This window comes from Nilaparvata lugens, chromosome 8 (assembly GCF_014356525.2).
Source record: "Nilaparvata lugens isolate BPH chromosome 8, ASM1435652v1, whole genome shotgun sequence".
Taxonomy (NCBI): Eukaryota; Metazoa; Arthropoda; class Insecta; order Hemiptera; family Delphacidae; genus Nilaparvata; species Nilaparvata lugens.
In genome coordinates, this window is record NC_052511.1 from 3555599 (window position 1) to 3579041 (window position 23443).

At 34.3% G+C, this 23443-nt stretch overlaps 1 protein-coding gene across 1 annotated transcript in view; it reads right to left on the reverse strand.

Moving 5' to 3' along the window:
* LOC111051954 (cytoplasmic polyadenylation element-binding protein 3) overlaps window positions 1-23443 on the reverse strand; it is a gene marked incomplete in the record, with an annotated part of 134648 nt that overhangs the window by 99647 nt on the left and 11558 nt on the right. Inside the window, 1 exon segment of the mRNA XM_039433752.1 lies at window positions 18934-19063. Within this exon segment, the coding sequence (XP_039289686.1) occupies window positions 18934-19063 (130 nt within the window).

The window sequence follows — 23443 nt, forward strand, 5'->3', positions numbered from 1 at the left end:
GCTTAGATTAACTTAGATTGTGTGACATAGTGTGACACCTTCATCTTTTCTCTCCATTCATGAAATTATCATGAATGAAAACGTGTGTATTATCTTTCATTCATCCCTTCATCTTCGCCAAGCTTTAAATACTTCTAGAAAGTAACTTTTTACTTTTTGTGTAGTTGAGAAGTTGATATTGTGGTAATTATTCATATTGAATGAAAAAGACTAAGAAATTGTCAAAAAAACACTGATTTATTGATAATTAGAAAGACCGGTTTCGGTTATTACACCATTGTCAATCTCTGATGAACTAAAACTAAATACAAGAGCAGCAGAATTTATACTAGTAGGCGAGTACTGCTATTGGTCGAGGGCATGAACGCCTGCCATTGGCCTAGCTAGACACCATTTTGTCACACCGTTGAATGGGAGGAGACTGTCTAGCTAGGCCAATGGCAGGCGTTCATGCCCTCGACCAATAATAGCAGTACTCGCCTACTAGTATAAATTCTGCTGCTCTTGTATTTAGTTTTAGTTTATCAGAGATTGACAATGGTGTAATCACAGTATACATACAGTACGGAAACTTGGCTATACCCTGACGCCAAAATCCGCCATCTTGTTAGGAAGCGCCGCATTGTAATAGTATTGATGGTAGGTTCGGATCACTTCAATGATCCGGATCAATTGATCTCATTCACTGCCACGAGCCAATCAGAAGACCAGGATTGGAACTTCCCAAGGTCACGTGACGTGTTTAGTATTGGGGTCATGTAAAAAGCATTGGTTGGATAGGCGATTGATTACAAGTTTCCATTCTGTATATTCTGTGGTGTAATAACCAAAACCGGTCTTTCTAATTATCAATAAATCAGTGGTTTTTTGACAATTTCTTAGTCTTTTTCATTCAAAGTAACTTTTGTAAAAAAATGTAATAAATAAATAATGTAAAAGTATTGTTTGAAACTTTTTTCGTCCTTATAAATTGCTATCCAGATTAAAAATGGATTATTATACTCTAAATAGGAATTGTTGAGACTGGGACAAAAGAGCTGTGTTGCCAAATTGTGCGAAATTTCAATCTTTCCATGCAAGCCCATATGTCTGAATTTAGACAAATTGACAACTCTGCATCGATCGACGAAGAAGAAGAAGAAAGAAGAAGAAGAAGAAGAAGAAGAAGAAGAAGAAGAAGAAGAAGAAGAAGAAGAAGAAGAAGAAGAAGAAGATGATGATGATGATGATGATGATGATAGAAGTAAGCAAGCATTAATTTTGTATCCTCTAAAATCTAATCAAAATGCAAGTCGGACTAGTAGTATCCAAACAACAGATTAGTTGAGTTACGATTATTTTATCAATGAATTTGAAAGGTGAATGAGCTCACGAAATCAAAAACAAAATGGAAGCCAGGTTCATTCATGAGTTTAGAAATAATATTGACAGTAAACAAAAATACTGAGGAGCCGGAAAGTTTCCTATGAATATTCTTTCTTCTTCTTCTTCTGCTAGTGCCTATTCGTTCCGAATATTGGCGATCAGCCTGACTATGGATATCTTATTTACAGCCATCCTGAAAAGTTCTATTGTAGTCTTGGAGAACCACGCAGGGTTTTCAGCCATGATATTCTCCTTCTTCCTGGTCCTCTACTCTATTCAATTGAAAGTAATTTATATTGTCAAAACCACTAATTTATTAAAAAAAAACTCATAAATAAACAAGAATGAACAGTGAATATTACATCAGATAAATAATATAATAATAATATCGAGTGACCTGGCTGGCTCAGGTCTGGTGTCAGAGTTTTCAGGTCGCAACTGATCAATTTCAGGGCCTCTGACATGACCTAACGACTGCTTTTTAGGCAGCCGGGACCGACGGCTTAACGTGTCCATCCGAAACACGGGAGTGGCCCGAGATAAATGTCTTGCCCGGGCCGGGATATACCAGTTACTCAACGTTAGTAGACAGAAGGTTGATCACTCACATGTGTAAGATTCGAAGTGGTGGGGGGAATGCCAGCGTGACGTCACGTGTAGTAAAAGAGTGATAGAGTAATAACCACACTGAGCATTCAGTTTATTCACTGTATCTTCAAATACATCGTCGTTTAATCCCCTCAAGATTGACCTAGAACTTAAAAATTCTCAATGCTTATAGCGAATTAATCACCGATTCTAATGATGTTGTTTAATATATCAAGTTCATTCACTTTTCATGAATAAAATGAAGTTGAAAGTTTTTCAAGAATCTAAACACGTGACACGAAAAAGTTAATAAGCTGGAAAAGCGTTAGTAGACAACGTTATACTATTATAATTTCAGATTACCCATAAAAAATCTTGATAAACCAATGCATTTCAATAAAACAATAAACCGATCCCGATAAATCCAATGAATTTCATTCATATAAATGCACTGAACACATGCTGGTATCGAGCACATGTTCTACGAGAATCAAAATATCTCATCCCCGAAATTCACAAGCTGATGTATAGCCAAACTACAAATATAAACACAACCTAGAAGATAAAGAAACCTTAAGGGTTCGAAAGGAAAGGTTAGGAGGTGGGTTTTTTGCTTTTATATTGCAAAATGCTTGTATTATTCAAATGTTTTGATAATTATTGTGAAACAGAAACAGAAAGCTTGCATGTCAAAAAATGTTTGTGTTATATAATTTGACTACAGGTCACCGTATGATTTTCAAGAATGCGATATTCTGCCTACTCTGTACTACAGCCTACGTCACGGCTGCAGTTCCCCCACTCCAATTGCATTTCAACTAAAATACTATAGATGAGTGACCAACCTTCTGTCTACTAACTTTGCCAGTTACTATCATCTATAGAAGGCAGTGGCAAGGCAGAGAAAATCGGCAGCTCAACGCTGTTCTCTCATGTTTCTCCACTTCCATTATAACGTGGACCTCACTATATGTGTTCATGATATACAGTGATATACAGTGATATACAGTGATATACAGTGATATACAGTGATATACAGTGATATGGTGAGTGGTATATTATGCTATTGTAGGGTTGGTAAATTGAAGTCAACTCATGTAGTGGTGTATGAAAACTTTATAACAATAGAAGAGTGGAAACTGAGTCAAGAATGACTTGGCGCTCTGCTAAATATTTGAATAGGATTTGAACTGTGTCGAGGGACTGAGAGAAAGTGGTTAGAGAGAGAGAGAGAGAGAGAGAGAGAGAGAGAGAGAGAGAGAGAGAGAGAGAGAGAGGTAGAGAGAGAGTGAGAAACAAGAGAATTGAAAGAAAGTGAAGAGCAGAGAGAAAGAAGATAACTGGAATAAGGAAGTGGAGGGAAAAAGTGGGAAAAAGAGAAGAAGAGCGAGAAAGAATAGAATTGAAATTAGTTGAATTATTGGAGACAAAGGAGAGAATTGTGAAGAGGGGGAGAGGAATGATGTGAAAGATGATTGGAGGAAGGAGAGAAGGTGAAGAAGAGAAAGAGAGATAGATTGAGAGAGTGAGAAAAGACGATGCGAAAGAGGCTAGTGACAAGAGAGAGTGATATAGAGTGAAAGAGACAGTGAGAGAGAGAAATGGAGAGATATATGCCTATATTAGGGCGGAATTAGAACTCCTGGTTCTCTCTGCCACACAACCCTTAAAGATAGGTAGAGAGAGAGAGAAACAAGAGAATTGAAAGAAAGTGAATAGAAGAGAGAAAGAAGATAACTGGAATATGGAAGTGGAGGAAGAAAAGTGGGAACAAGAGAAAAAGAGCGAGAGAAAGAATAGAATTGGAATTAGTTGAATTGGAGACAAAGGACATAACTGGGAAGAGGGAGAGAGGAATGATGTGAAAGATGATTGGAAGAAGGAGAGAAGGTGAAGAAGAGAAAGAGAGATAGATTGAGAGAGTGAGAAAAGACGTTGCGAATAAGGCAGGTGACAAGGGAGGAGAAAGGAGATAAAAAAGGAATAATTTATAGAAGTTGAATGAAAAGAGAGAGACAATGAAGAGGAAAATAAGTGGAAGAAGGAGAAGAGAAGAAACAAGAAAGGGAATGGAAGAAAGGTTGCGGAAAAGAATGGCGACAAGGTAAGAGAAAGAAAATAGAATGAGAAGAGCTTGAGATAGAAAAGAATTAATATTGTAAAAAATCTGGTGTGGCGCACTCACACAACTTTCCTTGCCGTTATGATAATTATTCATGCGCATCTCATGTCTACTATTCAAAGATCTGACCCAGCTGCTGACAGGACAATAATGCTGGAGACACACGATGTCTCCTATCTCTTCATAGTGAATGATTTAATAGAATCAACAGTTGCCAACAGTTTGCAATTGAAATAATCACATCTTCTCGAATTTCGAGCTTATTTTCAATTTTAGGTGAAAATGTTACTGAAATTGTAGAGATTTTCATGCTCAATCTTTTTTTCTTTAAATTTTTGGTTTAAATTGTATCTGAAGCCTGATAATTGAGAATCTAAAATCAAACTTTGCATAGGTGAGGCGGAGCTTCTGAAATTTCTACAGATATGGGACTTGTGGCAGTTGATAGAGCTTATCAATGACAATTTTAGGTATCAATTTGATCAAAATCGTTGGAGCTGTTTTCGAGAAAATCGCGAAAACCCTGTTTTTGACAACATTTTGGTCATTTTAGCCGCCATCTTGAATTGCATTTGATCGAAATTGTTCGAGTCGTATCCTTATATTGTAAGGACTTCAAGTTCCAAATTTGTAGTAGCCTTGTACTATATTTTTTAAGAGCACGACTTGATTCTAATACCAAAGAGAAATAATAGCTTGAGTAGATATCCCATGGTATAGGGCGTTTATGTTGCAACTTTTATTGTTATCTCAAGCTGATAGTCCACGTAGTTCTTTCCTGTGAAGCTATGTGACAATGTTAGTCTCTCATATTGTGCCGTTCATACACTCTCACCCGACCAAAACAGTAAAAATCTACAATAATCGATAGTAATCGGCTAGAGATAACAGTAAAAGTTGTGACATAAACGCCCTATACCATGGGATATCTACTCAAGCTATTGTTTCTCTATGCTAATGCTTATGCCATTCTGTCATTGTCTCAATATCAACTTGATTTTCTATAGTTGAACATTTAAGTAGCCATATTGAGATAATTTATTATCCAGAATTGATTGAAAATTAATAAAAATCTGGTGTGGTACACTCACACAACTTTCCTTGCTCATTGAACTGCATGGAACTGCAATTTAGGGGAATAACATAATGACGATTGGCGGCAACATATTTGAAACTATGATCGACTACTGTATATGTTTATATAATATAATTGTTTTCAGAGTACTTTTTTCTTTGTGTAAATTGTGAAATTCAATGATTTTCTCAAAAGTCGTCAAAACAGCCGTTCTACAGATGAAATATCTCGACTATGACTGTGTTCTTTTATAAACTGCTCTACCACCTACCTCATGCACGAGAAGAAGGTTACCGTACTAAGTCCATTTATCAAGGATGGGGTGTACCCCCCATCAGTTTTCCAGTAAAAAGACTCATGCCAGTTGATAGAGCTAATAAATAAATAAACAGGGTATGAATATGAAAAAAAATCGGTCAAGTCATTTTTGAGAAAATCGTGAAAAACATGTTTTTTTAGTAATTATCTGCCATTTTTCTCAATAATATTACGGAGCTCCTGCAATTTTCCCAGGAGACTCATGTCAGTTGAGCCGTTTTCGAGAAAAATGTGAAAATATGGTTTTTTAGTAATTATCCGCCATTTTTTCCACCATCTTGAGTTTAATTTAATCAAATTTCTTATTGTCGGATCCTCATGGTACAAGGACCTTAAGTTTGATATTTCAAGTCAATCAGTTAATTAGGAATGGGGTTATCGTGTTCACAGACATACACACATACACACTCACACACACAAACACACACACACACACAGACCAACACCCAAAAATCATGTTTTTGGAATCAGGGGACCTTAATTTTTTTGGAAAGCAATACTTTCCTTACCTATGGTAATAGGGCAAGAAAAGTAGAAATACAATACATAATTATCAACTCTTATACACTTGAATCCCAAACATATTCATTTATATAGATTCATTTATTGTATAAAATACTACAATCATAATATAATTATGACTTTAAAAGGAAAAACTAGGCTGAGCCTGTACAATTTTTCTCCAAAAATTTTAATAAAAAGTTGATGTTGTCCAAAGTTTGAGGTTATGATATCACACACTAAATATTTACTCCATGCTTGAGATATATAGATTCATAGATTCATTTATTGTACAAAATACTACAATTATAATATAAATTTATGACATTGAAGGGAAAACTAGGCTGAGCCTGTACTATTTCTTTCCACAAATTTTGATAAAAAGTTAATGTTGTCCAAAGGTTGAGGTTATGATATCACACACTGCTTCGTCACTTGATTTTTGGTCCAGGAATAATAATTTTTATTCTATAATTTACATATTCTATTCACAAAGATAATATTGTAAATTTTCATGATTAGATTTCCATAATTTATTGATATTGAATACTTTGGTAGTTCATGATAGTTCTACATACTTCACAAACATTTTGGCAACGGTGTGCAACAAAGCTATCTGCTTTGTCCGATGACAGACAAGGATAGCAAACCAATCAGGTGCTGACTTTATAAAAATAATCTATATAAATATAAAAGCGGAATGGCACTCACTCACTGACTGATTGACTCACTCACTAACTCGCAGAACTAAAAATCTACCGGACCAAAAACGTTCAAATTTGGTAGGTATGTGCAGTTGGCCCTTTAGAGGCGCACTAAGAACGGATTTGGAAAATTTTCAAAGATACGCCCAAAATTAGCGTTTTTCCAGCGTTTTTTGCGCCTTCTCAGCTCTATCGAGAACAAATGAACAGAAATTGTTCAAATTTAGTACAGAGCTCAGCTAGGGTGTAATAATGTTGTGTTAGGGATTTGAAATAACGCCGAGAATTAGCGGTTTTTTGCGTTTTCTCAGTCCTTTCATCAAGTAATAGACAGAAAATGTTCAAATTTGGTACAGAGGTTTAGCTAGGGTTTAGAAATTTTGTGATGAGGTGACTTTAATATTTCATCAAAGATACGCCCAAAATCAGCGTTTTTCTGCGTTTTCTCAGTACTTTGACTTACTGATGGAATGAAGCATGCTCAAATGAAAAATGCAGGCGAGCGAAGCGAACCTGCTGATCTCATTTTTGGACGATCCAGACGCGGGTCCAGGGGGGCGGAGCCACCTGGCTAGACGGATATGGCGAGCGAAGCGAGCCTAACGGCTAGTCTCTCTATAGTTATATCTCATGTCAATCTATAAGCCCCCTTCTTCCCCAACCACCCATATTTGAACCCTTTCCATACCTCCCCAGCCTGCAACCCCATAACACCCACTCTAACACCATGTTCAATACATATATATGCAACACAGCATATATTTATTCATATCATTGCTGCAGCATCACAAGTTAGACAAAAGTCCGGAGACAACAGTGACAGAAATAACTGCAGGGGGTTTCCCAGTACTTTTCCTCCAGTTTCCCGGCTTTTCCGATGCGAAATTATTATCGTCTCAAAGAATAATTCTGGAGAAAAACTGGAATATTCAGGCTCCAGCTGTGTGGAGACACATATAGGATGAATAATTACACACATAGTGATATGAGACTGGAGAAATTATACTGGAGATTTTGGAAGGCGTGTCTTGCGTGTTATAGTAAGGAATATATAGGTATAGTTGGGGTTTGGTTATAGGGAATATTACATGAAATAGGTCTTGAGTATAGATATACTGTAAATGGCAAATCTTTCAACAATGTGAGGCTTATCGAATAATTGAAACAGAAAAAGTATATCTGAAGTGTGAAATATAGATATAGTTTGTTAGGGTTATGGGCAAAATTATATAAAATAGGTCATGAGTATAGATAAAAAATAAACCCACTAACATAGGGTAATCCAATGTGCAGTATGACTTCTTATTATGACACTACAAGAGTCTTAAGAACAGTAGTTTCCCAGTCTTGAGGTAGGCCTAATGATTTTTCAATCCAATAATAGGTCATAGGATACTAGTAGTTCTGTGAACAGTAGACCTCACGCAGTATTCTCATCCACAAGTACCTGATTGAAACTATAGACCTAATGGAAATACAGCAATAGACTGGCTTCTCCACACATCTGTGTAATCACTTGTCAGCTGATTTATGATGAATAACTCTATAGTCTGATTTTTACTCTAATATTGGCGTATGAAGGAGGCTCCTTTTTACTTTCCTTGCCCTATTACCATAGGTAAGGAAAGTATTGCTTACCGAAAAAAATAAAGGTACCCCAATTACTAAATTTCTATACGTTTCAAGGTCCCCTGAGTCCAGAAAAGTGGTTTTTGGGTATTGGTCTGTATGTGTGTGTGTGTGTGTGTGTGTGTGTGTGTGTTGTGTGTGTGTGTGTGTGTGTGTGTGTTGTGTGTGTGTGTGGTGTGTGTGTGTGTGTGTGGTGTGTATATGAGTGTATGTGCGTCTGTGTACACGATATCTCATCTCCCAATTAACGGAATGACTTGAAATTTGGAACTTAAGGTCCTTTCACTATAAGGATCCGACACGAACAATTTCGATCAAATGCAATTCAAGATGGCGGCTAAAATGGCGAAAATGTTGTCAAAAACAGGGTTTTTCGTGATTTTCTCGGAAACGGCTCCAACGATTTTGATCAAATTCATACCTAAAATAGTCATTGATGAGCTCTATCAACTGCCACAAGTCTCATACCTGTAAAAATTTCAGGTGCTCCGCCCCATCAATGCAGATAGATTCCCAATTATCAGGCTTCAGATACAATTGAAACAAAAAAAATCAAGTGGAGTAGATTGAGCATGAAAATCTCTACAATTAATGTTCAGTAACATTTTCACCTAAAATTGAAAATAAGCTTTAAATTCGAGAAAATGTGATTATTCAATTGCAAATTATTGTTGATTCTATTAAATCATTCACTATGAAGAGATAGCAGACCTCATGTGTGTCTCCAGCGTTATTGCCCTGTCACCAGCTGGCTCAAATCTTTAAATAGTAGACTTGAGATGCGCGGGAACACTAGCGTCAGGTGATCAATATTCATAACGGCAAGGAAAGTGTGTGAGTGCGCCACACCAGATTTTTTACTTTAATATTGGCGTATGAAGGAGGCTCCTTTTTCTTTTTATAATATCCTTGAAATGCAAAATTTCCAAAAAACCTTGTATATACGTCGACGCGCAATTAAAAAAAGGAACATACCTGTCAAAGTTCATGAAAATCTATTACCGAGTTTCGTTGTAAATGCGCAACATATAAACATATAAACATATAAACATTTAAACATTAAGAGAAAAGAGAGATGGCAAACCGTCGACTTGAATCTTAGACCTCACTTCGCTCGGTCAATTATGACACTATATTCAAGAGTCTTAAGAACAGTAGTTTTCCAGTCTTGAGGTAGGCCTAATGATTTTTCAATCCAATAATAGGTCATAGGATATGAGCAAAACCTTTACAAAATCTTATGCCTGGTTTTCATTAGTAGAGTTAGTGGTAGAGTTGCCTGGGCAAGTACTAACTATCTTGTGAACTCTCCCAATGAAAACGTTTATGGTAGAGTACTAGTTTTTAGTAGAGTAGAGTGGGATAGCACCGTGGGATAGTACTCTACCACTTGCCTTCCTCCACCATCGCTTCTCACTCTACTCTACTACTAGAATGATAATGGAAACATTCTCGAGCTAAGTAGAGCCATAGAGAAACAATAGCGTAATTAGATATCCCATAGTATAGGGAATTTATGTCGCAACTTTTACTGTTATCTCAAGCCGATTACTGTCGATTATTGTCAATTTTTACTTTTTTGTTGGTGTGATAGTGTATGAACGGCACAATTTGAGAGACTAGCAGCGTCACACAGCTGCATAGGAAAGAACTACGTGAACTATCGGCTTGGGGGATAACAGTAAAAGTTGCGACATACACGCCCTATACCATGGCATATCTACTTATGCTATCGTTTTTCTATGGTAGAGCTAAATAGTAGTAAGTAGAACCGTTCCATAGGCAATCAAGTTTAGAAGTATTGTTATTTATTAAAAAGTATTAATTCATTAAAAAGTGTTGATTTATTAAAAAGTATAATTGACATTTTTTAGATTGGGTCTGTTCACTAGACAACACACTTTACCTACTATTCTCAAATGTAGTGGAAACAGTTACTCGACCAAGTAGAGTAGAGTTAGTATGCCAGTTACTCGACCACTAACTCTACTACTGAAAACCAGACTTTATAGACCTATACAGAACGTGCATAAATTTTATTTGATAATTTTAATAATACAAACTGAATTGATAATCACTAATACTTTGTGAATTTGACGAATAAAAAAACCGGTCTTTCAAAACTTTGAACTATTGTAAGTGGAAAAGTGGGAATGTTTTCTACTCTATTTAAATGTTTTGTATTATATGTTTCTATTGTATGTTTTGTACTCTAAAATAGAGTTAATACTCTCATAACACAGTCCCAAGTCAAACAGGTATTGATAGTTGAATTTATGCTTCTTCTTCCACAATTATGGAAGTTTCAATTGAATTCTATTATCGATCGAAAATACTAATAAATTGTCAAAAACCACAGATTTTATTGAAAGTTAGAAAGACCGGTCCAAGATTCAAGTCGACGGTTTGGCATATCTCTTAATGTTTAAATGTTAAAATGTTTAAAAAACTTTAGTAAACTCTCATAACTGATGGAAAATGGTTATTCTTGTATGTTCAGTAACATGGTGATAGATATATGGATGATGATTATATTAGTTTGTACCAATCAGTTTTTAAACCATGAGAAAAGTAAATAATCAGTTGAGCTGAACAACTGTTCAATCAATTATTATTCTTTGATCGAGAGTAGAGAAAGACATAAAAATTAATGACCAGGTTACAAATGACTAATTCCCCGAATTCTGCCGAATCATTCCCACAGTATCATCCGCTCTCTATCTGATGTTCGTTCTTTCTCTCTCTTTTATCTTTCATTCTCGTCCTTTCTTCTTCTCTTCTCTCTTTCTTTCTATATCGCATTCTCAGTCAGCTACTGTTTAAGCTAGAATGTTTCTCACGTCAGGACTTCATTGTATCTTTATCTCTTTATCTCCAATATTATCGTTCCAACCAGTAACTCATCATGAAAGAACAGAATATTATTGAATAAATTTGATGAGTGAAAATTATGGATCTCTAAAGAGAATTCTTTATTTTTTTAAGTACATTTTTTTAAGTACTTTATTTTATCGCATTCTCAGTCAGCTACTGTTTAAGCTAGAATGTTTCTCACGTCAGGACTTCATTGTATCTTTATCTCTTTATCTCCAATATTATCGTTCCAACCAGTAACTCATCATGAAAGAACAGAATATTATTGAATAAATTTGATGAGTGAAAATTATGGATCTCTAAAGAGAATTCTTTATTTTTTTAAGTACATTTTTTTCTATTGAGCTCTAATTTGTATTAAATAATAAATTGAGCCTCAAAGGGCCGGTTGCACGTACGTCTGTTAAATATGGACATTAACGCTGATTAACAAATCTATATAAATTCTTAATTTTTCAAAGTGAATTTTTTACTTTTGAGCTCCAATTTGTATTAAATTTAAAATTAAGCCTCAAAGGGCCAGTTGCACGTACGTCTGTTAAAAGTGTGATTTGTTAATCAGCGTTAGTTTTACGGATTCATTTCTGTTTGTAGACTGTATTTACTGAATTGATATTTTAGTTACTTTTTGATGGATAAGTTTTTTCACTTAATAACTCTCAGGATATCTCAATCACATAAAATAATTCTACAATTCATATTATATATATATATATTATATATATATATATATATATATATATATATATATATATATATATATATATATATCTTTTTTAAATAATGTCAAAGAGAAATGTAACGAAACTAATGAACTAAACTGTCAACGATGCAATGACATAATTTTACGCTGGTTAAATTTAATTGTATGATGAGATCCACGTTATATTAACAGAATTTGATTAGAATTGGTGTTGCTATCCTTGTCTATCATTCTACAAAGCAGATAACGCTATCATTTTTTGGCAACGTTGCCAGATCGGTTTTTAACAATGTAGAAATATAATTAATTACAAAAAATTAAATCTCAATCATGAAAATTAACCATTAGATGATCAAAAAAATTTATTTTCTTGACGAATAAAATATAATTGATTATTTTAAACAAGAAGGATGGGTTAATAATACATGAGATAAATCGGTATCATTTATCCTCTATAGAAGGCAGTGACAAGGCAGAGAATCAGCAATGCTGTTCTTCTATCTTTCTCCACTATAAAGTGGACTTCACTATTGTTAAACATATTACAAATCCATTCGAATCGTTTCAATTCTCAAGAACATGATGACGCTTTTTCAAATGATGGTATTAAATACCATAAATTTTATTGACAGATATAAAATATCATTGATATAACATTTTTACTTAGATTCCCAATTATCAGGCTTCAGATGGAATTTGAACAACAAATTTTAATTGGAGAAGATTGAGCATGAGAAACTCTTCAATTAAATGTCCAGTAACATTTTCACCTAAAATTGAAAATAAGCTTGAAATTTGAGAAAATGTGATTATTCAATTATTGCAAACTGTTGGTAACTGTTGATTCTATTAAATCATTCACTATGAAGAGATTGCAGATCTCGTGTGTATCCAGCGTTATTGTCCTGTCACCAGCTGGCTCAGATCTTTGAATAGTAGACTTGAGATGCGCGGGAACACTAGCGTCAGGTGATCAATTTTCATAACGGCAAGTTATGAGTTGTATGAGTGCGCCACACCACATTTTTAAATTAAAATAAAAATACTAAGAAATTGTCAAAAACCACAGATTTATCGATAGATAGAAAGACCGGTTTCGGTTGTTACACAATAGTATTGTCAATCTCTGATAAACTCTTAAATAGAGTAAAATCTTTTTTTTTTATTTCTATAATTGGAAACGCTTCTCCTTGACAAAATGAAACATTCCTAAATTCTAAATAGCTGAAACTTTACACTATTTTCTCTTTATTTTATTTTGTGTTCAATTTTTTAGTTTTTCGAAATTTAATTTAAACGTGGACTGTGAATACGCCCCATTTCGGAAAGCCAATTTTCTAACTCCAGCTGTTTAAAGACTAGAACTTAGCTAAATCCTGAGCTCGGAAACCGGCCCTAAAGCTGGGTAAATGCCGTCGTCGACCACGACAGGGAGAGAATCTCAGATTGGGTAGATTTCATTTTCTGTCTACAAAACCTAAAAGATTATGTTCAGTTATGTTTTAATGGGGCATGTTGAGCTTATACTTTTTTATACTTCTAAATGGCAATACGTTGATATTATTAGAAATGTTTGATTCTTTAATAATAAAGACAAATAATAAAATGTTATTTGATCAACTCTTTTGGCACACTTGAAGTTTGGACAATATGAATGTCAACAATGCTTGTCGTCGTCAACTGCGGAAATTTACGCTCAAACGAAAATGCACCTTTAGAATCAAACTGAAAACAAAATTAACTGAGTCTCATCTCACATTCAAAGAGTTGAAAGAATGATCTGTTGTGGATGGTAATCAACCAGAATAGTCCTCTCAACCCAAACAATCTTAGTGGCACAATTACTTAGTCGGCGGGAGGTTTGTAATAATATCAGATATTTCAAGTGAATGGACAGCAGTTGATAGGGTTTATGTCTCAAAAGCCAAAACACGTCACCGTCAGGGCTTTGAGATACAAGCAATCTAACAACGGAACAGACAGGTCAATTATTACCATTTCAGGATGATGAATGAAATATTTTGAATATTGTAACTCAAAGAATCTACAGTAGTTACAATTAAATGCTTTTTAATTACTGGTCTATTATTGTCATGAATATCATCTCTATAAAATTGCTGTTTCAAGAGGATGAAAGTAATTGACCGAACGAAGGGAGGTCTAAGATTCAAGTCCACGGTTTGGCATTTCTCTTAATGTTTATATGTTGCGCATTTACGGCGAAACGCGGTAATAGATTTTCATGAAATTGGACAGGTATGTTCCTTTTTAAATTGCGCGTCGACGTATATACAAGGTTTTTGGAAATTTTGCATTTCAAGGATAATATAAGAGGAAAAAGGGGCCTCCTTCATACGTCAATATTGGAGTGAAAATAAGACTATAGAATTATTCATCATAAATCAGCTGTCGAGTTGACTATAAATTGCATGCCATGACGCATGCAATAAAATATCTCAATGTAACTTGGTAAAAAGTCATATATACGCTTAATCTAGTAATGCTAGATAGTAATGCTCGTCGAGGTCTCGCGAGGTCTACTGTTCACAGAACTACTAGTATTTTGAATATAGTAACTCAAAGAATCTACAGTAGTTACAATTAAATGCTATTTAATTAATGGTCTATTTATTGTCATAAATATCATCTCTATAAATTGCTAATTCAAGAAGATAAATGCAATACTTTGAATATAGTAACTCTAAGAATCTACAGTAGTTACAATTAAATGCTTTTCAATTACTGGTCTATTATTGTCATGAATATCATCTCTATGAATTGCTATTTTAAGAAGATAGCTTGCAATATTTTTACTTTCCTTGCCCTATTACCATAGATGAGGAAAATATTGCTTTCCAAAAAATTTAAGGTACCCCAATTTCATGTTTTCTATACGTTTCAAGGTCCCCTGGGTCCAAAAACATGATTTTTGGGTGTTGGTGTGTGTGTGGGTGTGTGTGTGTGTGTGTGTGTGTGTGTCTGTGAACACGATAACTCCATTCCTAATTAACCGATTGACTTGAAATTTTAAACTTAAGGTCCTTATACCATGAGGATATGACAATAAGAAATGTTTAAATGTTTAAATGTTTAAGTGTTTAAGTGTTTAAATGTTTAAATGTTTAAATGTTTATATGTTGCGCATTTACGGCGAAACGAATTAATAGATTTTCATGAAATTTGACAGGTATGTTCCTTTCTTAATTGCGCGTCGACGTATATACAAGGTTTTTGAAAATTTTGCATTTCAAGTATAATATAAAAGGAAAAAGGAGCCTCCTTCATACGCCAATATTAGAGTAAAAATCAGACTATAGAATTATTCATAATAAATCAGTTGACATGTGATTACACAGATGTGTGGAGAAGCCAGTCTATTGCTGTATTTCCATAAGGTCTATAGTTTCAATCAGGTACTTGTGGATGAGAATACTGCGTGAGGTCTACTGTTCACAGAACTAATAGTCATGATTGTCAGAAGAAGATAAAATTTAGGGATGAGCATCATCAGAGTAGGAGATTTCTACTGAATGAAGTTCATCTATAATAATATAACTAGTAGTTCTGTGAACAGTAGACTTCACGCAGTATTCTCATCCACAAGTACCTGATTGAAACTATAGACCTTATGGAAATACAGCAATAGACTGGCTTCTCCACACATCTGTGTAATCACATGTCAACTGATTTATTATGAATAATTCTATAGTCTGATTTTTACTCTAATATTGGCGTATGAAGGAGGCTCCTTTTTCCTTTTATATTATCCTTGAAATGCAAAATTTCCAAAAACCTTGTATATAGGTCGACGCGCAATTTAAAAAGGAACATACCTGTCAAATATCATGAAAATTTATTAGCGCGTTTCGCCGTAAATGCGCAAACATATACACATTTAAACATTCAAACATTTGAACATTTGAACATTTGAACATTTGAACATTTGAACATTTAAACATTTAAACATTAAGAGAAATGCCAAACCGTCGACTTGAATCTTAGACCTCACTTCGCTCGGTCAATAAAGGAAAGAATTGGCTTAAACACGTACGGGATAGGAAATTCACGAGTGACGCATCATCATCTCTGAACTACTCAACTAATTAACTAGAAATTTTGCGAATAGATTTTCAATTTACCGAGAAATAACTGGATAGTATCAGAGACAAGAATAATATAGTTATCTTACTTATCCTTCATCTATGATAGTATTATAATATAACTCTATGGTATTATACTTTACTTGAGAAGTAAAAAAGGGAACACATTTTTAGTGAATCATGTTTGAAAACGACCTGATGAAAATTAAAAGAGACAGATGAGGGGATTAATGTCTCTTACTCGGGGACAACTAGTTTTTCATCCAATGAGACTTTCCACGAGTTTCCCTGAGTTTTCCCGATTACCGATCACGTACTCTTGTGTTACAAGCGAGGAAAAACTGGGTATGGAAAAGTTTGGAAAACTTTTTCGAAAGCTTTTCATAATTCCTTATCGTCCACTGGTGACCCATGAGTTGTATTTTATTCAACCTTTATTTAATCTTTATTCTTTATCTATTATTACAATAAATACATGATTAAAATGTGGCTGTTGGGATCGCTACCATTGATATTTGTTCGTACAGTATTTTGCCGTCTTTATAAATTCTATTGGATTGAACAGATGATTTCAAACAGATTATGTTTGCCGAGTTCCGCTTAATCTGATGCGGGGCTTTACACCTCTCGTGGGACAGTCTTTATAGTATAGATAATCACTTTTCGCACAATATACACTCTACTGATTTTATCACTTCTTACAATAAGTGCATCATTGGAATGATAGGAGGAAGAAAAATAAGTTAACCTTGTGCTATTCCTCTCCCAAACTGAGATAAGGTTACACATAGTCCGAAATAAGTCTTGTAGTTTTTCAATTTAAAAACAAATTGTGATAAATATTAAAAGACTGGTTAGAAAATAACCAATGATGATTGCTCTAAATTATATTATCAATGTTGGGCCCAGTTAGATGTTTCATTTCATTTCATTTATTTATCGTCACATTACATCAATTTTTGAGTAACACTCATTTGACTGGTGACATGTCAAATACTAGAACAAAATTATATTTAAAAGACTTAGTTCTAACTTCTTGAAAGTGAAATAAATGAATACACTCTATGATGTATCTCATCAAATTCACATGGAAATGAAAGTCACAAAAAGTTAAGTTACACTCAACAGCCCCTTTTCACAAATTAAAATTCGGCAGCAGAGTATAGGGCTTTCTCTACTAGCATTTTTCTGACTGTTAGTTTGAATTTGTTTATCGAATCTAGATTTCTGATGGCTGCAGGTAATTTATTAAAATAACGTATTCTAGAGTAGAATGGAGTTTTTTCTAGAGCTGTGTGCCTATGTACTGGAAAAGCAAAGACAGACTACTATTACGTGTATTATACCCGTGATTATCTGTGCATAATTGAAATTTATTTCTGTTTAACAAATTTAAATTCTGTTTAACAAAAACCAACAATTGATAGATAAAAATAGATGGCAGCGTTAGAATGTTTAGGTTTTTGAAGAATGCTTTGCAAGAATCTCTTGATCTCAATCCACAAATGACTCTTACTATTTTTTTCTGGATTATAAAAATTTTACCGCTATCAACAGAATTTCCCCAGAAAATGATTCCATAGCTCAGATATGAGTAGACATTTATATGCGTAGTAGACGGCCAATAGAGTGCTTTTGTCTAGTGAGTGAGAGAGGGTGAGAAATAGATATGCGTCTATTAAAACTTAACAACGGAACATTTAAACAAGAAAACAGTTTCACATTTTCAAAATGAACTTGTATAAACCTCAGATGAATTCCGTGTAATGACGTCTTGCTTTGAAGTTAAAATAAAAAGGACATAATCAGTGATAATGTATAATATTCTCTCTTGTTAGGAAAGCAAGAATTTGAAACAGGGCCGTTAATTATCTACCCTATTGTAGGACTTTCGAATTCTCCACATTTTTCTCGATTCTGTTGAAGTAATATTGTTTTCCGACAATGCATAAAAATGTACTTCAAATGTATCTATATTGATCGATGAGAATATATATCTAATCGTATTCTATTCACATGGATCAATATTAGGTTAGGTTAGGTTAGGTTAGGTTAGGTTAGGTTAGAGGTTTCATATGTATGTATATGTATTTTTATGCATATGAGGTGATGGTTTCTTGATCCATTCCGAGCTGCTTTGAAAATGATCGCTAGACGATTGAAAGTACTTAGTAGTTCTCAGTAAGTAAAAGTTTTTAATTATTTACTTAATAATTGACTGCATGTCGTGTTCAAATACATAAAAAAGTGGATCAATATATTGATGTGACGAAATATATATTTCCTGTTACATAGTATTATATTGAAGTGACATTTCGAGGTTGTAAAGATAAGAAAATCGAACCTGAAAACTGAGAAATGGAACAAATAATGATAATTTTTATAAACAATTGTGTATGTGACGAGATATAGGCTATATTTCCTGTATGCATTGTATTATATTGTAGTGACATTTTGAGGTTGTGAAGATAAGAAAATCGAACCTGAAAACTGAAACAAATCATGATAATTTTTATAAAAAATTGTGTATGTGAGGAGATATAAATCTCCTGTATGAATAGTATTATATTTAGTTTACAGAATTGTAGTGACAATTTCGGGTTGTAAATATAAGAAAATTGAACCTGAAATCTGAGAAATGGAACAAATAATGATAATTTTTATAAACAAATGTGTATGTGACGAGATATATATTTCCTGTATGCATAGTATTATATTGAAGTGACATTTTGAGGCTGTGAAGATAAAAAAATTGAACCTGAAAACTGAGAAATGAAACAAATAATGATAATTTTCATAAACAATTGTGTATGTGACGAGATATATATTTCCTGTATGCATAGTATTGTAGAGACAATTTGCGGTTGTGAAAATGAAGAGATTGAACCTGAAAGCTGAAAAATGAAGCAAATTATGAAAATTTTAGAAATATTGGGAAAAATTGTTGTACTTACTGTCGGTGAACATGGATTGCGGTGATGAATCTGCATTTGAGTCGAAGACTCGAGAGAAATTCAAATTCTCAAATTCAGGAGTCAACGGCTCCGTCTCCGGGCTACTCACTGAACCTCTCATGTTTCCAATCTGGCAACATAAATCAAATAAATTAATTACTCATTCATTCAGTGATAATTACGGTGATCTATATAAATAAAAATCGATCCTCAAATTTTGACATCCAATAACTTTTTTATGTGTGCACAGAATTTTATTTTTTTTTTAGTTGTTTTTGTTTTTTTTTAGTTGTGTTTGTTTTTTTTTAGTTGCGTTTGTTTTTTTTAGTTGCGTTTGTTATGTTGAGGAGCAGGTTTATGGCCTATCAAATTTATGATCCAACTCAGGACTCTTCCCTATGGTCCTTCAAAGTACATGTAATCCTTATGGGAGAAGATTTGTGAGCTGGCCTCACACAGAAATAAAAATCAGCTGTTATAATCATTGCGTCATCCAACAGCCACCGGTAGATCTGTTTTTACTTTCCTTGCCCTATTACCATGGGTAAGGAAAGTATTGCTTTCCGAAAAAAATTAAGGTATCCCAATTTCTAAATTTTTATTCGTTTCAAGGTCCCCTGAGTCCAAAAAAGTGGTTTTTGGGTATTGGTCTGTATGAGTGTCTGTGTGTCTGTGCGTCTGTGTACACGATATCTCATCTCCCAATTAACGGAATGACTTAAAATTTGAAACGTAAGGTCCTTACACTATAAGGATCCGACACGAACAATTTCGATCAAATGCAATTCAAGATTGCGGCTAAAATGGCAAAAATGTTGTCGAAAAACGGGTCTTTCGCGATTTTCTCAAAAACGGCTCCAACGATTTTGATTAACTTTATACCTAAAATAGTCATTGATAAGGTCTATCAACAGCCACAAGACCCATATCTGTAGAAATTTCAGGAGCTCCGCCCCATCTATGCAAAGTTTGACTTTAGATTCTCCAAAATAGTGGTTTTTGGGTAATGGTCTGTATGAGTGTATGTGTGTCTGTGTACACGATATCTCATCTCCCAATTGACGGAATAACTTGAAATTTGGAACTTGAGGTCCTTACAATATAAGGATCCGACACTAACAATTTCGATCAAATTCAGTTCAAGATGGCGGCTAAAATGGCGAAGATGTTGTCAAAAAGAGGGGTTTTCGCGATTTTATCGAAAACGCCTCCAACGATTTTGATCAAATTTATACCTAGTATTATCATTGATAAGCTCTATCAACTGTTACAAGTCCCATATCTGTAAAACTTTCAGGAGCTCCGCACCATCTATGCAAAGTTTGATTTTAGATTCCCAATTATCAGGCTTCAGATACAATTCAAACAAAAAATTTCAAGTGTAAATGATTGAGCATGAAAATTTCTACAATTAATGTCCAGTAACATTTTCACCTAAAATTGGAACTAAGCTCGAAATTCGAGAAAATAATGAAGTGACAATTGAAGTGATTATTCAATTGCAAACTGTTGGCAGCTGTTGATTCTATTAAATCATTCACTATTAAGAGATAGTAGACTTCGTGTGACTCCAGAGTTATTGTCCTGTCACCAGCTGGCTCAGATCTTTGAATAGTAGACTTGAGATGCGCGTGACCACTGGCGTCAGGTGATCAATTTTCATAAATGCAAGGAAAGTTTTGTGAGTGCGCCACACCAGATTTTTTGTATTATTGTAAAGTTTTGATAGACGATGTTTATTGCTTTTTGTAAAGTTTTTGTAGCAAATAAAATTCATGAATCTTGTATTACTTATTTAATCATTCATCCATTCCGTAACTGAATCATTCATTTTCAAATTGAATCATTCATCAATGATTTTACCATCCTTACATACAAGTAATGAGCATTGAATTGTTTGGGAAAAGATATAACTATCCATTGGTCTCTCAAGAAATTAATACCATAAATCATAGAGAAACAATAGTGTAAGTAGCTATCCCATGGTATAGGGCGTTTATGTCGCAACTTTTACTGTTATCTCAAGCATACTGTTGTCGATTTTTAATTTTTTGGCGGGGTGAAAGTGTATGAATGGCAGAATATGAGAGACTACCAGCGTCACGGGAAAGAACTACTTGACTATCGGTTTGAGTTAACAGTAAAAGTTGCGACATAAACGCCCTATACCATGGGATAGCTACTTATGCTATTGTTTTTCTATGCATCAACTTATTGTGTGTAGAATTGAACGAAATCCCAAAGTGTTTCCACTAGACTGAAATTTTTCTTCCCAATTCATAGACGAAAGTCGAAAAAAATAGAATTTTTTCCTCCAAATTCATTGATAAAAGTCGAAAAAAACTAAAACTTTTCCTCCAGTTCATCGATAAAAGTTGAATAAACTAAAATTTTTCCTCCAAATGCATCGAAAAAGGCGTAAAAACGAAACTTTTCCTTCTAGTTCATCGACAAAAGTTGAATAATAGCTATTTGTGCAACTAGTGCGCAAAGTGACAGTTTGCTGCACTCAAGAAACGTTTACGCCCGAGCCGTAGGCGAGGGCGGAATGGTTTGTTGAGTGCAGCAGAGGAACTTTGCGCACGTATTTCACATTAAATTTTTCCTACAGTTACCATTGAATATGGAAAGGTGGTAATTATGGGTAAAATTCCCTGAAATCCATCAAATGTTTTTCTGTGTAATTTTATTATTATTAAAAACCTTTATTTATTTAAAATTGAATAATAATAATTGAATTATAATGATAATATTCAATTGAGAATTTATGTGACTGCTTGAAGGGGGTTTATCTTATGTAAGCATTGAAATGACTATAATCAAGGCACATAATGGCAAGGCAACGCTGTTCTCCACTGCCATTATAACGTGGGCTCCACTATGAGTATTACCAACTTAATTTTGATTTTGCTGCACTGGTGCTCCATTAACCTAATAACTATTTTGCGTTGTCATGCTGCAAATCTGGAGTACACAAAGTACTCACTTTGCGCACTAATGCGGACAAGTGATTCTTTGCGGCCTGCAATCAGTGCAGAAATGGTCACTTTTCAAGGTAACTGTAGGAAAAATAAATTTTTCCTCCAAATTCATTGACAAAAGTCGAAAAAACTAAAGGTTTTCTTTCAAATTCATCGACAAAAGTTGAATAAACTGAAATTTTTCCTCCAAATTCATCGACAAAAGTCGAAAAAACTAAAATTTTCCTTCAAATTCATCAACAAAGGTCGACTTACTGAAGGTTTTCATCCAAATTCATCGATAAAAGTCGAAAAAATTAAAATTTCTCCCTCAAATTCATCGACAAAATTATAGTTTTACAGGATTTTCTTCTCCAGTCAACAACCCCTCTGTAGACTATAGATAACAGCACTGCTGTCCTCCATATATGCCATACAAATACATGCTTCTATATAATTTTGTCTATACACATAGACTTGCTAAGAATGCGGCAGACTACACTTCACGCGATATTTTTAAAATTTATCACTTTTTGAAGCATATAAATTGGCTAATAAAAGTGTCACAGCATTGTCCGAATCTTCTTTTGTGAAATTCACTTTCAAACGTCAGCATTCCTTATGAGATTACATGGATGCTACCCATCCAATCAATACTGACACTAGTCTGGAGCTCGAACTCTGCTCTCAAAGATTGATTAGAACAGTGTAATGTGTTCACACACACACACACACACACTAACTCACATAAACACACACTAGTATATTGGTGTAAGGCGAACAGTATCCTCCAAGAATTAGAGGGGAAGAGAGGAACCCCCCATAAAAGGAGAAAAAGGGGTTCAAACCCCCTTAAGAGTGAGCAATAATGACAGTCATCAATGATGGAGATCATGAACTGACTCTCTCACTCGCTCTCTCTCTTGTCTGGCTAGAATCTCTCTCTTTCCATGGATCTCTTTTCTCTTTCTCTCACATACTTTCTCTCTCTTTTGTCCGACCAGACTCTCTCTCTTTTTCCTTAGATCTCTCTTCTATTTGTCTCTCTCACTCTACTTGTTACTGTTGTCTATTTGAGGTCAATCGTGGCTGAAATACTGATGCTGAGGTTCTAATTTTTAATCGATAGTGATTAGGGTGATTAGGGTGGAAAGTTAAATTTATAGTGAGAATAGATTGAATAAGATAAGAGGGTTGTTTAACAGAGGAATGTTATGGAAATAATACAAGGTAATTAAATTTGAAGCATCTAAATTTAAAAATCTTCTTTGTGAAAATAATTGAGGACTGATAATTTTGTGAAGTGAACAACTCTACAAGACTTAACCTATTTCGGACTGTGTGTAACCTTATTAAATTTGGGAGAGGAATAGCACAAGGTTACCTTATTTTTTCTCTCCCTATCATTTTGATGATGTACTTATTATTGTATGAATCAATGAAGAATAAAGAATAAAGGTTTTGGAAATGTGAAAGTTATTAAGTGATATCTTTCTAAATACTTTGATGTGATTATCAGTTCTAAAGGGACTATTTCCACAAAGCTCGAT